The 13,980-nt window shown below is 34.9% G+C and overlaps 2 protein-coding genes across 4 annotated transcripts in view; one reads left to right on the top strand and one right to left on the bottom strand.

The window, feature by feature from the left end:
• LOC122400523 (alkaline phosphatase-like) overlaps positions 1–13,980 on the bottom strand; it is a 490,617-nt gene that overhangs the window by 186,863 nt on the left and 289,774 nt on the right. The gene's annotated exons all lie outside the window — the stretch shown is intronic.
• LOC122400486 (caspase-1-like) overlaps positions 1–13,980 on the top strand; it is a 134,258-nt gene that overhangs the window by 31,781 nt on the left and 88,497 nt on the right. For 2 of the 3 annotated variants that reach the window (XM_043401990.1, XM_043401988.1), the window contains exons 2-3: positions 1,178–1,222; positions 6,557–6,771. In XM_043401990.1, coding sequence (XP_043257925.1) covers positions 1,178–1,222; positions 6,557–6,771 — 260 coding nt within the window. The remainder of the gene's footprint in view (positions 1–1,177; positions 1,223–6,556; positions 6,772–13,980) is intronic. The other variant, XM_043401989.1, reaches the window with a different exon arrangement.

Genomic DNA, 13,980 nt, shown 5'->3' with positions numbered 1-13,980 from the left:
CTCGGACCACCCTGATCCGGGCCCGGCGAGCCTCTTGACTTTTATGACTCGCTTTCGCTAAACTTTTCCTATACTGAGTATTTTCCAGTTTCGTTTTTCCGTCTTTCTGTCCTGTCTCTTTTTCTCTACCTTTGCTATTAGGGTAAGAAATTGTATATATTCAGGGGACGTGAGAAGAAAGACCCCCAGTCTATTTTAGACCCGAGTCTGGCTAAGACGTCGCGCGTTTGCGAAGCCAGTTATAGTGTCGATTTTACCTACGTGTGGCTACACCCCCGACACCCGCGAAATAAACACTTTAATAATTGTTGGGGTAGATTGAGGTTTGTCACTTGAACCTCCAGCCCCCTCAGTATCATTCATGTCACGTCCGATGAGTTTGAGGTGTTCCACGTCGAGACTCTGTCCAGTTCAGGCTCTCACCTTTTGGATTCCTTGTGTCCATGATAGTTTCTACCCGTCTCCACGAGCAGATCTAATTAGATCGATCGTTGTCTTGTACTTCGCTACCCTAGTGTAAAATTTTCGAAATATTTCTAAGGAATTTTATGCAAGACTTTAAAAATGACACAATGGCTTCGAGAGTCTCAATTGGAATCTGAAGCAAGAAATTTACTCATCACTGTTTTGGATTTGAAATCTTTGTACCGTTTAGAATTTGCTAGTTCTGGTACATAGTAGGGTATTTTGTTTGCGATACGGTAACACTGGACATGACGAAGAGTTACTATTAGGACACTATGCCCAAGGTGTTTACGTTGGTACAATGGGGTTGAATGATTTAACGGAATAGAGCTGTTTACCCTCACAGAGTTCGTGGTACCAATTACATAGCAAGCAATCAGTAATTGGCTGCAGAAATGATTGTGGAAACAATATTGGTAGTAATATACTTATAAATGTTCGAACTACGAAGTTTCAATTTAAAATCTTTTTAACCATAAAGGACTAAAGTGAAGGGAACTGTCTCCCTTCGAAACTAATAAAAAATGATCGATAAGCACCACTCCCTGATCTCGATGAAATTTTGAGCCCGGAATAGGAAAACAGACATGGCTGAAATTAGTTTAGAAATTAAATTTGTTATATTTTGATTGCTCGAATTTATTCTAAAAAATTATATTTCCATTCTGCTTTTATTATAAGTAATCGTAACAATGATTCGTTTTTTTTCAAGGATGCCGACTTCTACTTCATGCGTAGGGTGTTCGAGTAAATCTAGGTAAGGATTATTTATTCGATTTTTACTTTTTGATTACGTATAAGACAATTTTATAACGTGATACGTGATAATCGATTTTAAATTGATCCATTGGGCTGAGATTTCCTGTGCAGATTCATTGCTAGAACTCGTTTGTTAACGTGTGAAGTTTTGAGTGACCTATTGACGCTCATCTTTTTAATTTCCTATTTTTCGTTCGATTTCTGTTCATGTCGACAATGAGTTCAATGTGATTTCTTTACCGCTGTAGCTGACTTAGGTATCGTAGCCCATGAATGCTAATTTCGAAAGAAGTTTACAATTTTTTATGTGACTAATTTATATGAAACTTGTTTTTGCGAGCGGTCGCTATTGCAATGTTCGTTAGACCCGCGGTCGCATAAACATCGAAAAGTTTCTGAACAAGCGCACCCACCCGCCGGTGCCTCTGACCTTCATCGTAGACGTTATTTGTTGCACAGCGTGGGTGGGTGGCGTTGTTCCAACAGCGGTGCCTTTTCGAGATTCAAAATTTTACGAGCGACATAAAAATCCACGGCGCACGAAACCGACACCGAAACTGTAGCCGTGCTCTTTCGTTCCAGTATATTTAGCTTCGTTTTTTTCGGCCGGGGTATCGAACGACGACATCCGGAAATATCGAAACTCGCCGACAAGCTGAAATATTCGAAAATTATTGCGCGTTAACGCGTACGCCGGCGATTTTCCTAGAAATTTAACGAAACGAGTGAAATAAAAAATTAAACGGAGACGTACGCAATACTTTTCTACGTATTGGTTTAACACCATGTTGGGCGTCGTTCGGGTGACGGGTTGTAAGGCCGTCGACAACTAGGTGTTTGGGCTTCGGTGAGTCGACCAGGTTTATGACACAGAACCGCGTTTGTAAAGTTTCGTCAAGGCCAGCATGGGCAAAAAATATCGTAGAATTTCGCTAAGCAAAGGGACAAAGTGTCATAAACTTGGTTGGCGAAAGCAGTCTCGAGTGGTTGCAGCCCCAAGAGACTGTCGGATGGCCCACACGTGTGCAGCTCTGCGCCTTGGGCCTCCCTTGTTACGTCGGCATCGCTGCACCCCCGCCACAAGTAGTCAGCAGTATAAAAACGGCGGCATACCGTGATTTCGTCCTTACCATTTTCAACTATGAGATAGTGCGCTAGCCTTCCATAGACTGTGTATAATCGCGATCACGTGTATATTTTTGTTGAGTTTTAAATATAATACAACCACAATCAGTCTTGTTAGTTCCCTGAAAAAGGGGTGGTCCTTCAAATCTTAGTTTAGTCGGCACACCACGTGCAATCTTTCAACATCCGAATCGATATCCATTCGACTTCGGATTAAACACTAGGGTGGTCCCTATTCTTCGACTTTCGATTACTTTTTGACGTACCCTCCAAAATTGTGACATTTGGTGAAAAAAGTTCTGTGCAAAACTTCAGCAAGATTAGACAACAGGAACACGTGCCGCATTTAAATTAGAGTTTTGTGCCATCTTATACCAAAGTTGTCGACTGATTTTTTTTAGTGAAATTATAATTCCTTATGTCTAAAACAATAACATGATTGTGGTTTTCATAGTTATATTTAGATGCGTTACAAAAATTGCAGATTTTCGCCCTGAGATGCAACAAGCTGTTTTATTTGAAGGAAACTATTACTTGAGCGAACCAGTAGTTGCATGAATATGTTAATTGAAACATCAATTACGTAGAAAATTATAAAAATTAAAAGAAATCGAAATAAAAATACGATAGGTTACTATTGGGAAACAAAAAATAAATAAGACATCATTGTTTTCTTTATCAGAGAAGATATTTGTTATAATGTACAGGGTGTTCGGCCACCCCTGGGAAAAATTTTAATGGGAGATGCTAGAGGCCAAAATAAATCGAAAATCAAGAATATCAATTTCTTGACTGACGCTCCCTTAAAAAGTTATTCAAAAATTAAATTAAAAAATTTCAAATCATTCTGAAAAAATTATTTTTCGTTGCGGGGCTCAATTACAATAATTTTTGGTGAATACACATATCCCTAAAATCTTACTCACTTTCGAAAAACAACTACAAGTACTGAAATTTTTAAACGAAATTAAAAAATTTCAAATCATACTAAAAAAATTATTTTCATTACACATACCCTCGAAATCCTATGCATTTTCGAGAAAAAAATTCTTTACTGAAAATCTAATGTGAGGCCAGAAATGCTTCCCTCAAATTTCATGCGAATATTTAAAACTGGTCCAAGTTTCAAACGGCCAAAACTCCTCCAATAGTAAAGTTATCTCATTTAATTTTTTTTCTGAAACAGAGCCCATGGGTACCTACAAAAAAGTATTGGACCACTTTTCTGTAGAGCGTCAAACAAATTTATTAAAAATGAAAAACAAATTTTTAATTTTAAAATTTAAAAAAAAAAAAATTTTTTTTTTTTATTTGGGTGCGGGAGTCAATTACAATCATTTTTGGTCATTAGATATACCCTCGAAATCCTACCCACTTTCGAGAAAAAAATTCGAGAGGGTGTGAAATTTTTCGATAAAATTAAAAAATTTCAAATCATTCTGGAAAAATTATTTTCGGTTGTGGGTGTCAATTACAATAATTTTTGGTGAATAGACCTGCCCCCGAAATCCTTCCCACTTTTTAGAAAAAAATTCCGTACGTGCGGAACTTTAAACGTTAATAGCTTTTTAACGAAGCCTCCATCAACAAATTAGTATTCTTGATTTTCGTCTTATTTTGGCCTCTAGAATCTCCTATTAAAATTTTTTCCAGGGGTGCTCGAACACCCTGTAGATGGTAAACGTTGATAATGTGGTTTAAGTATGCAACAAAATTTTATTTAACTTTTTGTTTATTAAATAAAATAAAGAAGCTGTTTATGTAATTTTTGTGTATAAAATGTAATTTTGTATGAGATTTATGTTAAAGATTTTTCAGAATTTCTAAAAATGAGGAATATTAGATTACAAATAAACAATTAAACATTTTTTAAATAGCACGATATATTTCATAATTGGTTCAATGGTAGGTGCAATTAAAGAATAATATTGAATAAAAGTTTAGGCATGATATTTCTGATATTTAAATAGGTAAACCCATTTCTAATTTTCAATTACAATAAAGTCCTTCATGATATTCTTTTTTGATGTTCAATATACACATATAATAGACACATATTAATGAAATTAACTTTCATATTATACTGTTCACCTCCATGTATAGTGCTTCAATGGTAGATGCAATTAAAGAATAATATTGAATACTAATTTAAGCATGATATTTGTGATATTTAAATAGGTAAACCTATTTCTAATTTTTGATTAACATAAAACCCCTCATGATATTTTTGTTGATATTCAATATACACATATAATAAACACATATTAATGAAATTAGCTTCCATATTATCCTGTTACAAATTTCTTATTTTTATTTTTGTAGATTGATTCTAGATTTTTCTCAGTATTATTTTCAATAATCAAGGTTCTATTGTATTATAAAATTTAAATAATTAAATGTCTCCCCTCGTTGGCGATTCAACGTACAACGACTCCGATATTAGGCGCGTTCGATCGCGTTGAAAGAAAAATGATTTAATTGCAAGGTGAAATTTACAAAGGGAATATGAATCTTCATTTAAATACCATTCGTTTGCAGGATACGAGCCACAACAACGCGCGGCAAATTGTTTTAGCGATAGGAATATTTAAACAGATCGAAGGGGAGAATACCAAACGTGGTTTTAAAAGAATCGGCGCATCGATAAAAACTCGTGAAAAATACCACGCATTCGAGCCATCGATATTTCAGAGCCTTTGTTTATGTATCATACTTCATAACTCCTAATGTAATATTCATATGAGTCGATATAGATAAGCATCGAGAATATCCAATATTGAAATGTTACTAACACTTTGTATGCAGGGGTTTATTCGAACGAAAGGGCGCCAGACTGGGGATTTAAACATTTTCAGCTCGATTTTGACGTGTTACGAACCATGCATTTGGCGTTATATGTATTGAAAGTGAAGAAGAAGTTCGTGAAAAGAAAGACACGAAAAACAGATGACTGGTTTTATGCAATGCATGAGAGAAAATATTGAAAAAGAAACGATTGGAGATTTATTTCTTGTAAATAGTAGCACATACAGTGTTGAGTGAAATGTTTTTATTGCAATGTATACACCAATGTAAAAAATTAATAAATATATCAGTTTATTTAACGTATTATATTTGCAATATGAAAGAATATACACATTGTAATGAATAAATAAAAAAATATGGTTCAAATTATGATGCCGTTGATTGGATTTATTTCTTGTAAATAATGGCATACACAGTGTTGAGCGAAATGTTTTTATTGCAATGCATGCATCAATGTAAAAAATTAATAAATGTATCAGTTTACTTACGTATTATATTTAATATATAAAAGAATATACAAATTACAATTAACAAATAAATAAACATTGTGCAAATTAGGATACTGGTGATCGAAATGCTGGAAATTACGATGGGATTTCTTTCGTTGAAAAGAAGTAATGAGTCGAACGCGGTAAAGTGGTTTCACTGCTCTATAAAAGCAACGAAACTGAAAATTTCAAAGTCGATTGCGACTGAAGACGAAACAATGGCCCTTTGACGACGAATATTACGCTAAACCACTGCGAAAACTGCGTCCATTCATCAAAGAAAAAAGTCGAGGCAATCTCGCTGAAGGCTCGCGATTCTTTCGCGATAATGCACCAGTTCGCGGCTCTTGTTGCAAAAGCTAAAAATGTGCTTTTATCGAATCGACTCGACCACCTTATAGCCCAGATTTATATTCGAGCAATTGTAATTTATTCGAAAATTACAGTCGATTATTTGGAAATCTTAAATGAGTACCTATGAGTATTATTAGTCACTAATAAGATCATTATTATTATTTTGATCAATAATATTATCAATAATTATCAATAATCAGTCCATTATGCTCAACTAGAAAATATATGTATATAGTTTTTTTTACTAATACAAGAGTGTTAATTTCGTGTTATAAAAAATGTATTAAAACAGAGGGAAACTACGAAGAAAAATTGTAAAGTTTTATCTAACGTGTAAAAGATTGTTATATTGTAAGTTTATAGAATTTCTTCAAATGAAACGTAAAAATGTATTTTCAGAATTTCACGAAACCCAACCTATGACCAGAAGATATTTAAACAACACGAATTTAATTTGATTTGTTCTTTTGTTGATGGGAATTCTGTGTAGGAAGTATAATACTTGAAAATAATTTACCGTTCTCTTTTATTTGAAAATAATTTAGTATTCTGTTTTTAAGTTCAGTAGCACCAAACTCTGAAGTGTACAAAATGAATCATAAGAGAAGAGGACTCGCGATAATCTTCAACCACGTCAACTTCACGAAAATGACGAAAAGAACGGGCTCGGACAAGGACTGCGCGAACCTCGAAGAAGCATTGAATCGCCTTGGTTTCAACGTTAAAACGTACCCAGACCCGTCTATTAAACAAATATCAGCAATTTTAAAACAGGGTAAGTATGTTAGTAATATGTTAGTAATATTAATTGGTGTTTGTTACCAACTATTTTGCACTTCAAAAGTTTGAAATATATGCAACAACAACGACATTTGTCTTAAATAAAATAATCGTTATTCTGAGACTAATAATTCCATAATTTAAATTCATTTTCAAATTTGATCAAAATTAAGTATCTTCGACCACAATACTTAATTAGAAATAAATTTTTCCTATAATATAAAACCATTGAGTAATAATTTTGTATATCATGTAAAATAGCGTAAATGTAAGTAACAAAAATGAAATTGATATAGACTATGTACAAGGTGTAAAAAAATGTTCGTCTTAATGATACGAATTTTTTAATCGATGCACAAGGCGGTATTATTTTGTCGACATTTTTATTCGATCCAGTAGGTGTACAACTCACGTGGCGAGCGAAGCAATTTCAAATACAATGCACGTTTTGTACACACGCATCGACTGTTTTTAATCATTCCTCGGCGCCGCTCGTTAAATAACGTGTAGTTCGTGGCAACGAACAGAGATGGATAAATACGGGCAATAATAATGCATTTTGGCCGTTTCAGCGTAACGAGTCGCGTTTCCATTATTTCGGTAACCTTGCTTTTATACAATTCGTGTCTGCTTTCCATGCCTTGGTTGATGAATGAAAGTATTATTAAATGACACACGTTTCACGGAATACTGTTCACTTCGAGTTGCCTAATTGAAGGTATACGAAACAACCGTCAAATAATTGACACAACATTTAAAGAAGTGGAAACGAGTAATATATTGATCCAGACAATATGTCGACCAATGTATACAAAATAAATTAGTCCTGTCTTATCAGTTATATGTTACTCGAATAAAATTTTACCCCTCTTTGGTTAGAAAGATCAACAATAAATAATTAGCGTGTAACAAAATTGGAAACGTTAGTGCTCGCCTACAAGCCAGCTGTTCAATATTTCAACGTTACGATTGAATTTGAAAATTAGAGGAAGGGCTTACGTTGCTTGCTACGAGAAGACATTTTCTTCTGTGAATAATTCGTTTTCAGAAGATAATTACTATTAATGACTCTCTGTTCGTGGAATTTAATGAGATTGAAGAACCTTCCTTCGCGAACAACTGTAATACTTCAATTAAATGTTATAAACTGTTACAGACTCAGAGATCCTTGGTGACTTCACAGGACTTTGTGTATTTAACTATGTGAACTGTTGGTCCTGATAGAAACATAGATAAGAATGGTTCTTTCAGATAAAACCACAAAACATCCATCTATAATTTATATTCAGTCGAAGTTGGTATCTAGATGGCCAATATTTGTTAGTTCATAGATTCATTTAATAATACATAGAATTTTACAAATTAATTGACAAAATGTCATGTAATTTCAGTAATTTCTTACAACCAAATTGACGGAATCCTTTAGCTCCTGATTTTTCCATCTGCAATAATTTTTGAGAAATGTGATTGAACAGATTATTCACAACTTTGAGGGAAGTTTTCACATGCTGAATATAAATATGATACAAAAAGATAGGGGTGCAATATTTTTCAATGCAATGCTCATTTACGTGTGCAAAGTTTTATAAAAAATCAATATGTTTTGGTCGAGTAGTATTTTTTACTAGAGGCACGAAGTTGGAAAAAGTTTGGAAAGCCCTGATCTAGAATGCTATTTAGGACACGCCAAGAGAACTTGCTATAAACATATGGCCTGCTCTAAAAGGAACCGTTCGTGAATTGCATTCGAAATTCGTAGATTGTAAGGAAGCTAAGAATCGAGGACACACATACTCTTTGGAATGAAAGCACCGAGTTTGTGGAGCAAAACTACCCTCCGAATGTTTCAACCCTCCGTCGCTCTCCACGAAACGACTGGCGCCGAACAAAACATCTTGGATGGAAGTAATTTACTGTTTTCACCGTCGAATTAAAGAGTCACCGAAATGACTTTCCTGTTTCGAGGGTTTCCTTTAATTCGATGTTTTATTTTAAGGGTGCATTTTCCAAATTAGAGGAATTTACTCGATCTGTATTTCTGCAACGAAATATCAAGTTTCGATATAAGGACGAATTTACACATATCAGTGTATCAAACAATGGTAACCTTCGCTACGAATATCATTATTTTGATTCATAAACATTGAATTCCATTATTCAAGTGTAATTGCATCATAAATAATTACGTTTTACGCGGAACCAAAGCGGGACTTGATAAATTCATCTTGCTATCTATATTATTAATTGTTTTCTCGTTAAAACTTAACTAAAACTCTCGTTTAAATTGTGAGTCCTCACGTGCAGGGAAGCTTATACACGATTAAAAATTTGTAAATATTAAAATGCAAATAAAAAAGCTTATTTTTAACGAAATCGTTCTCAAATTCATTTGGGACAACCATATCTTATGAAACAAATTCAAATGAATGGAAGAAATTATTTTTAAAGACTTTAATTCAAAAAAAACCTCCCCTACTATTTTTACATACCGTTTTTTCTTTTCCCTAATTTTAAATAGACTAACAACGTCTATTAAAAATAGTCAAACTTTACACGCGTGCAGTTCCGAAACTACGAATGTTTCTTCATAATTGAGCCACTGTTAGAAGCTATAAAGCTTCTAGAGGCAAAAGCTTCTTCTTTGAAATGGTTTTTGGTTTATATCGATTCGAAATGAAGGGGTAATTTTTTAAATTCCATTGTCCGCCTTACAAAAGTCTATTAAGACGTATAAAAACACTAAAACATTAAACACATACAGCTCTGAAGCTACTAGTGCTTTGTCCATAATTGAGCTACCGTTAGAAGCAGTAAAGCATCCTCTTTGAAATGGTTTTTGGTTTATGTCGATTCGACTTTCCGTTTTGGAGATATCGTAATTTAAACAAAGGGGTAATTTTTTAATTTCCACTACGTTTGGGCCTTCTCTCGCATGTGCAAGTGCATCGCGACCATGAATTCACTACGAATGCATAGCATTTCTGAGAATTTATTGCACTTCTCGGAATTCTGCGACCTTCCCGAGGTCATTAGTGTTAATGCTTCGAAACCTCATATCTCTGGAACTAACCACGCGATCGACTTGAATGAACCCTCATTTTAAAGGGCTTTTCACCCTCTACCTGATGAAAATATCAACTATTATTGTTTATGCATTTGTTTTCATTTTGTAACAGTTTGAAGAACTATAAAAATCCTCGTTATAAGTGAAATAGTGGCGTATTAGAGGAGTGACCTAGATTTTTAAGAAGGTCAATGACCTCGCGACGTATACAATAAAAAGTAAACAAACGCTTCGAAGTCTTATATCTCCGGAACTAATTACGCTATCGACTTGAACGAACACTCATTTTAAAGGGCTCTTCATCCTCTAACTGATGAACATAACAATTATAATTATCTATGCTGTCTTCTATGTTTATTTCGAAATTTGCTTTGACTCTGTGCACCCAAAGAAGTATCAATAATTAATGTTAATCATGCGATCGGTGTACGATAAAACTGGATTATAGATTGTTTATTTAATTGAAAATTAATTTAAATTAGTATACAGGATGTTTATGTAATTACTGGCCAGCATTTTTTCGTAAATAATGGTTTACTCTGGAACTATCTTACGAATAAACTTCAAACCACATCATTTTATACACATAATACAAACATTGAGAGTACGTTGCCCTGTAAAAAAGAAAAAGAGAATCATTTGACCGGTCATGATAGCTGCACACCAAGCGTCGGTAGGTTTAGTGTTAAATGAAAAGCGGGTGGCACGATTGTTACGCAACCCACCCGATGACTTAGGAGAATACGATTTACGAGCTTCGCGCAACGTAAGAACATCTTTGTCCGTCGGCGACAAAGGCTTTTGATAAATGCACGTCGGACAGTGTCGCGACGGCGGCTATTGTGTCAATATTTTGCATGGACGAATATTAGAGAGAAAAATTCAAACAAAATGGAGGAACGCGGAGTTTCTGGATGACGTCCACGGTTCCGTTTATGAAATGTTTACCGACGATTCGCCGGCCTCGAGTTCCAAGACTCCGTTTATTCTAGCATGCGGATTTTATGCTCGCGTCGCCCGAATTTAAACCCTTTACTGTCTGATAAAATCACGAAATATGGCTCGCAGAATGACTGCTATTTTTACGATCATACGTTAGTCGAGTCTGCTGAAAATATAGGGGTCTCAAACAAGTTATCATAGCCGTTACATAACATTTATATTGGTTTAACAACTAAGTAATTGGGGATTTTTTTAATAAAATTAAAAACAATTTTTTCATGAAACGAATAACTTTAGTTAGTAATGTATTGTCCATTTTTAACAATGATCTTTTCCCATCTTACAGGCAACATCATCATTCATTCATTCATTATCAATTTTTTGTAAAGATGGATTCCATGTTCATAAAAGTTCTGGTTTTTATCGGCGAAAAACTGAATCGAGTGTGATTTGATATCATCATTATTGAAATTTTTACCATTGAAGAAGTTTTGCAAGGACGAAAGAAATGATAATCTGACGGTGCAAGGTCAGGACTATGGTGGATGTGGCAACACATCCCAACCAAGCTCCAATAATTTTTGCTGAGTGGCCAAAGATGTGGCCTTGCATTGTCATGGTGGAACACAATACCTTTACGATTTATAAATTTTGGTCGCTTTTCTTCAATTGCATTATACAGTTTGGTTAGTCGTTAAATATACACATCTGAGTTAATGGTTTGGTTGCGTGGTAAAAAAAAACTACATGATCGATCGATTAAATGTTTTTTCTGAATGACGATTTAAGTATTATCAGACAACAATATATAAATGGGTTTGACGTTTCGAATATGTACAAATACGTAACAATTCAATTAAAGCTACATGCCAGTGCAATTACATAGTTGCCAAACCAATATTTAGTACTGTTTTATAAGTAATCGTGGAAATTATTAAAATTATAAATTCACATAGAGTCGAGCGTTCGAGAGTTTCTAGCTCCTTTGTTCGACGAATTTTTATACGAAGCCTGAATATCGTGACTAATAATCTCCGCGAAGGCCTTTGTACGGAATTCAGGGGGGAAAGAAGGGGGTGTCGGACGCTGGCGGCCCCTTCGACACGGTTGACCCGAAGCGGATTACGACATCGTCGATGAATAAGACTACGAGAAGTTGCACAAACATTTTACAATGAAACGAACTCATTAAACGTCCTTCTACCAGCGGGGGTAACCAGTTTTCTCTCGGGCATAACTAGCAGAGACAATCGCGCGAAATATAGACGCGAGCGGAAAGTCGGATGATCGTGGAACTTTGTAATAAGCGAGGAAACTTTTCATATTCCCCCCCGTCCCCTTGCGCTTGTAATGCGTCGAGATATATCGCGTTAAGTTTATAACTATTCCCTCGTCGCTTCGGTTTTTATTTTTTCTTTCGGTTCTCATCTCGCTGTCTATACGGACGATTAAATTTCGCGGACAGTTTATAACTAGTTAAATCGAAACGTTACGCGATGCAAAGTCTCAGTAACCCGGGGGGTGATTAAAAATGGCGATCGGTTCGGTGACGACGTTTTCCTGCTCGAAACGGGGAGAGTACTGTGCTCAAACGAAGAGAAGGCTACGCTGGACATCCCTACTCTAGTGTCTGTCTACTACTCTATTCGCTGAAATCTGGCCAATCCGTGTGGTAGTAGACAGGTGCTAGAGTGGGGATGCCCACTAGCCTTCTTCTCGCGTGAGCACGATTATGTTAACCCTCGTGCATTTTAAATAGTTTTGCATTTCGAAAACGTTCCAAAATAACTTTGATTTGGTTGCAAATATGTATGATGAAAAATTTCGAGGATATGCTTTTCCAAACTTACATCCATAGCAACGTTTATCACTAAACTCTTAGAACATTTAAATGACTGATGATAATATACTTTATTTTATAATATGTACTATAAATACTATAAATACTTTATTTTAATACACATTGAAATAAATTTATTTAAAATACTTTATTTTTTATCTTACGTTTCTAAATATTTGTTAAAATATATTACTATAGTAGATGTTGAGAATGTACTTGCTCTAAATAAATAAGGCAAAGTATAGTGGACAGATACAACCCAAATTTCTACTATAACTGTAGGATTTGGAATGATCGAGGGTGGCGATCGAATAAAACGCGTGAGAGAATAACAAACAGAATGTATTTTAGAATATAAGACTGAAAAGGTACAAGAAGACTGACGCGATATGCACGCATCACCGTTACATCGAAAAAAAACAAAAGACTCCCTTGCACGCCGCTTGCATCCAACAAAACACAACGCCACACGACGAACATATCGATCATTCGACCGATGCGTCCACCGATCAAAACATAACCTCCCGTCATAAATACTATAAATGCTTTATTACAATACCGATTGGAATAAATACTTTATTTTTTATCTAACGTTTCTAAATATGTGTTAAAATGTATGGCTAAAGTGGATATTAAGAATGTACTTGCTCTAAATAAATAAGGCAAAGTATAGTGGACAGATACTACTAAAATTTCTAGTATCAATACTATGATACTATAAATAATATAAATACTTTATTTCATTACCGATTGAAAAAAATACTTTATTTTTTATCTAACGTTTCTAAATATATGTTAAAATGTATGTCTACAGTGAATATTAAGAATGTACTTGCTCTAAGTAAATAGGGCAAAGTATAGTGAACAGATACTACTACTACTATAAATACTATAAATATTATAATACTATAAATACTTTATTTTTTATCTAACGTTTCTAAATATGTATTAAAATATATGGCTACAGTGGACGTTGAGAATGTATTTGCTTTAAGTAAATAAGGCAAAGTATAGAGAAGAGAATGGGATAGAACCAAGCAATCATTTTTGTTTCGTACAATATTGCTTCTTCTCTCGAGTGAGGAGCCCACACGAACGTATTGGGATGTATTTGCGATACTGCAATGTGCTTGCACAGTGCACGCAGGAGATTTTGGCACCGAGTCTGCCCCCCGCAGGCGGCGCAGAACACATTCTGAGTGCTCAGTATGAAAAGTAGCCGCATTTGAGGTTATGCGTGCAATGTTTTCCGGCTGGCTATCGAAAACGTCGGCAACACATGGTCGAATGCGGCCGCTCTTCGCCTTAAATTCTTAGAACGAGTTTTGAAGATATTGTCCCGCAATTATTTCACCGAA

This window comes from Colletes gigas, unplaced genomic scaffold (genome assembly GCF_013123115.1).
Source record: "Colletes gigas isolate AHSC1104 unplaced genomic scaffold, ASM1312311v1 Colletes_gigas_Sc00018, whole genome shotgun sequence".
NCBI lineage: Eukaryota > Metazoa > Arthropoda > Insecta > Hymenoptera > Colletidae > Colletes > Colletes gigas.
Note: the sequence above shows the minus strand (reverse complement) of the source record. Positions and strands in the feature narration are given on the sequence as shown.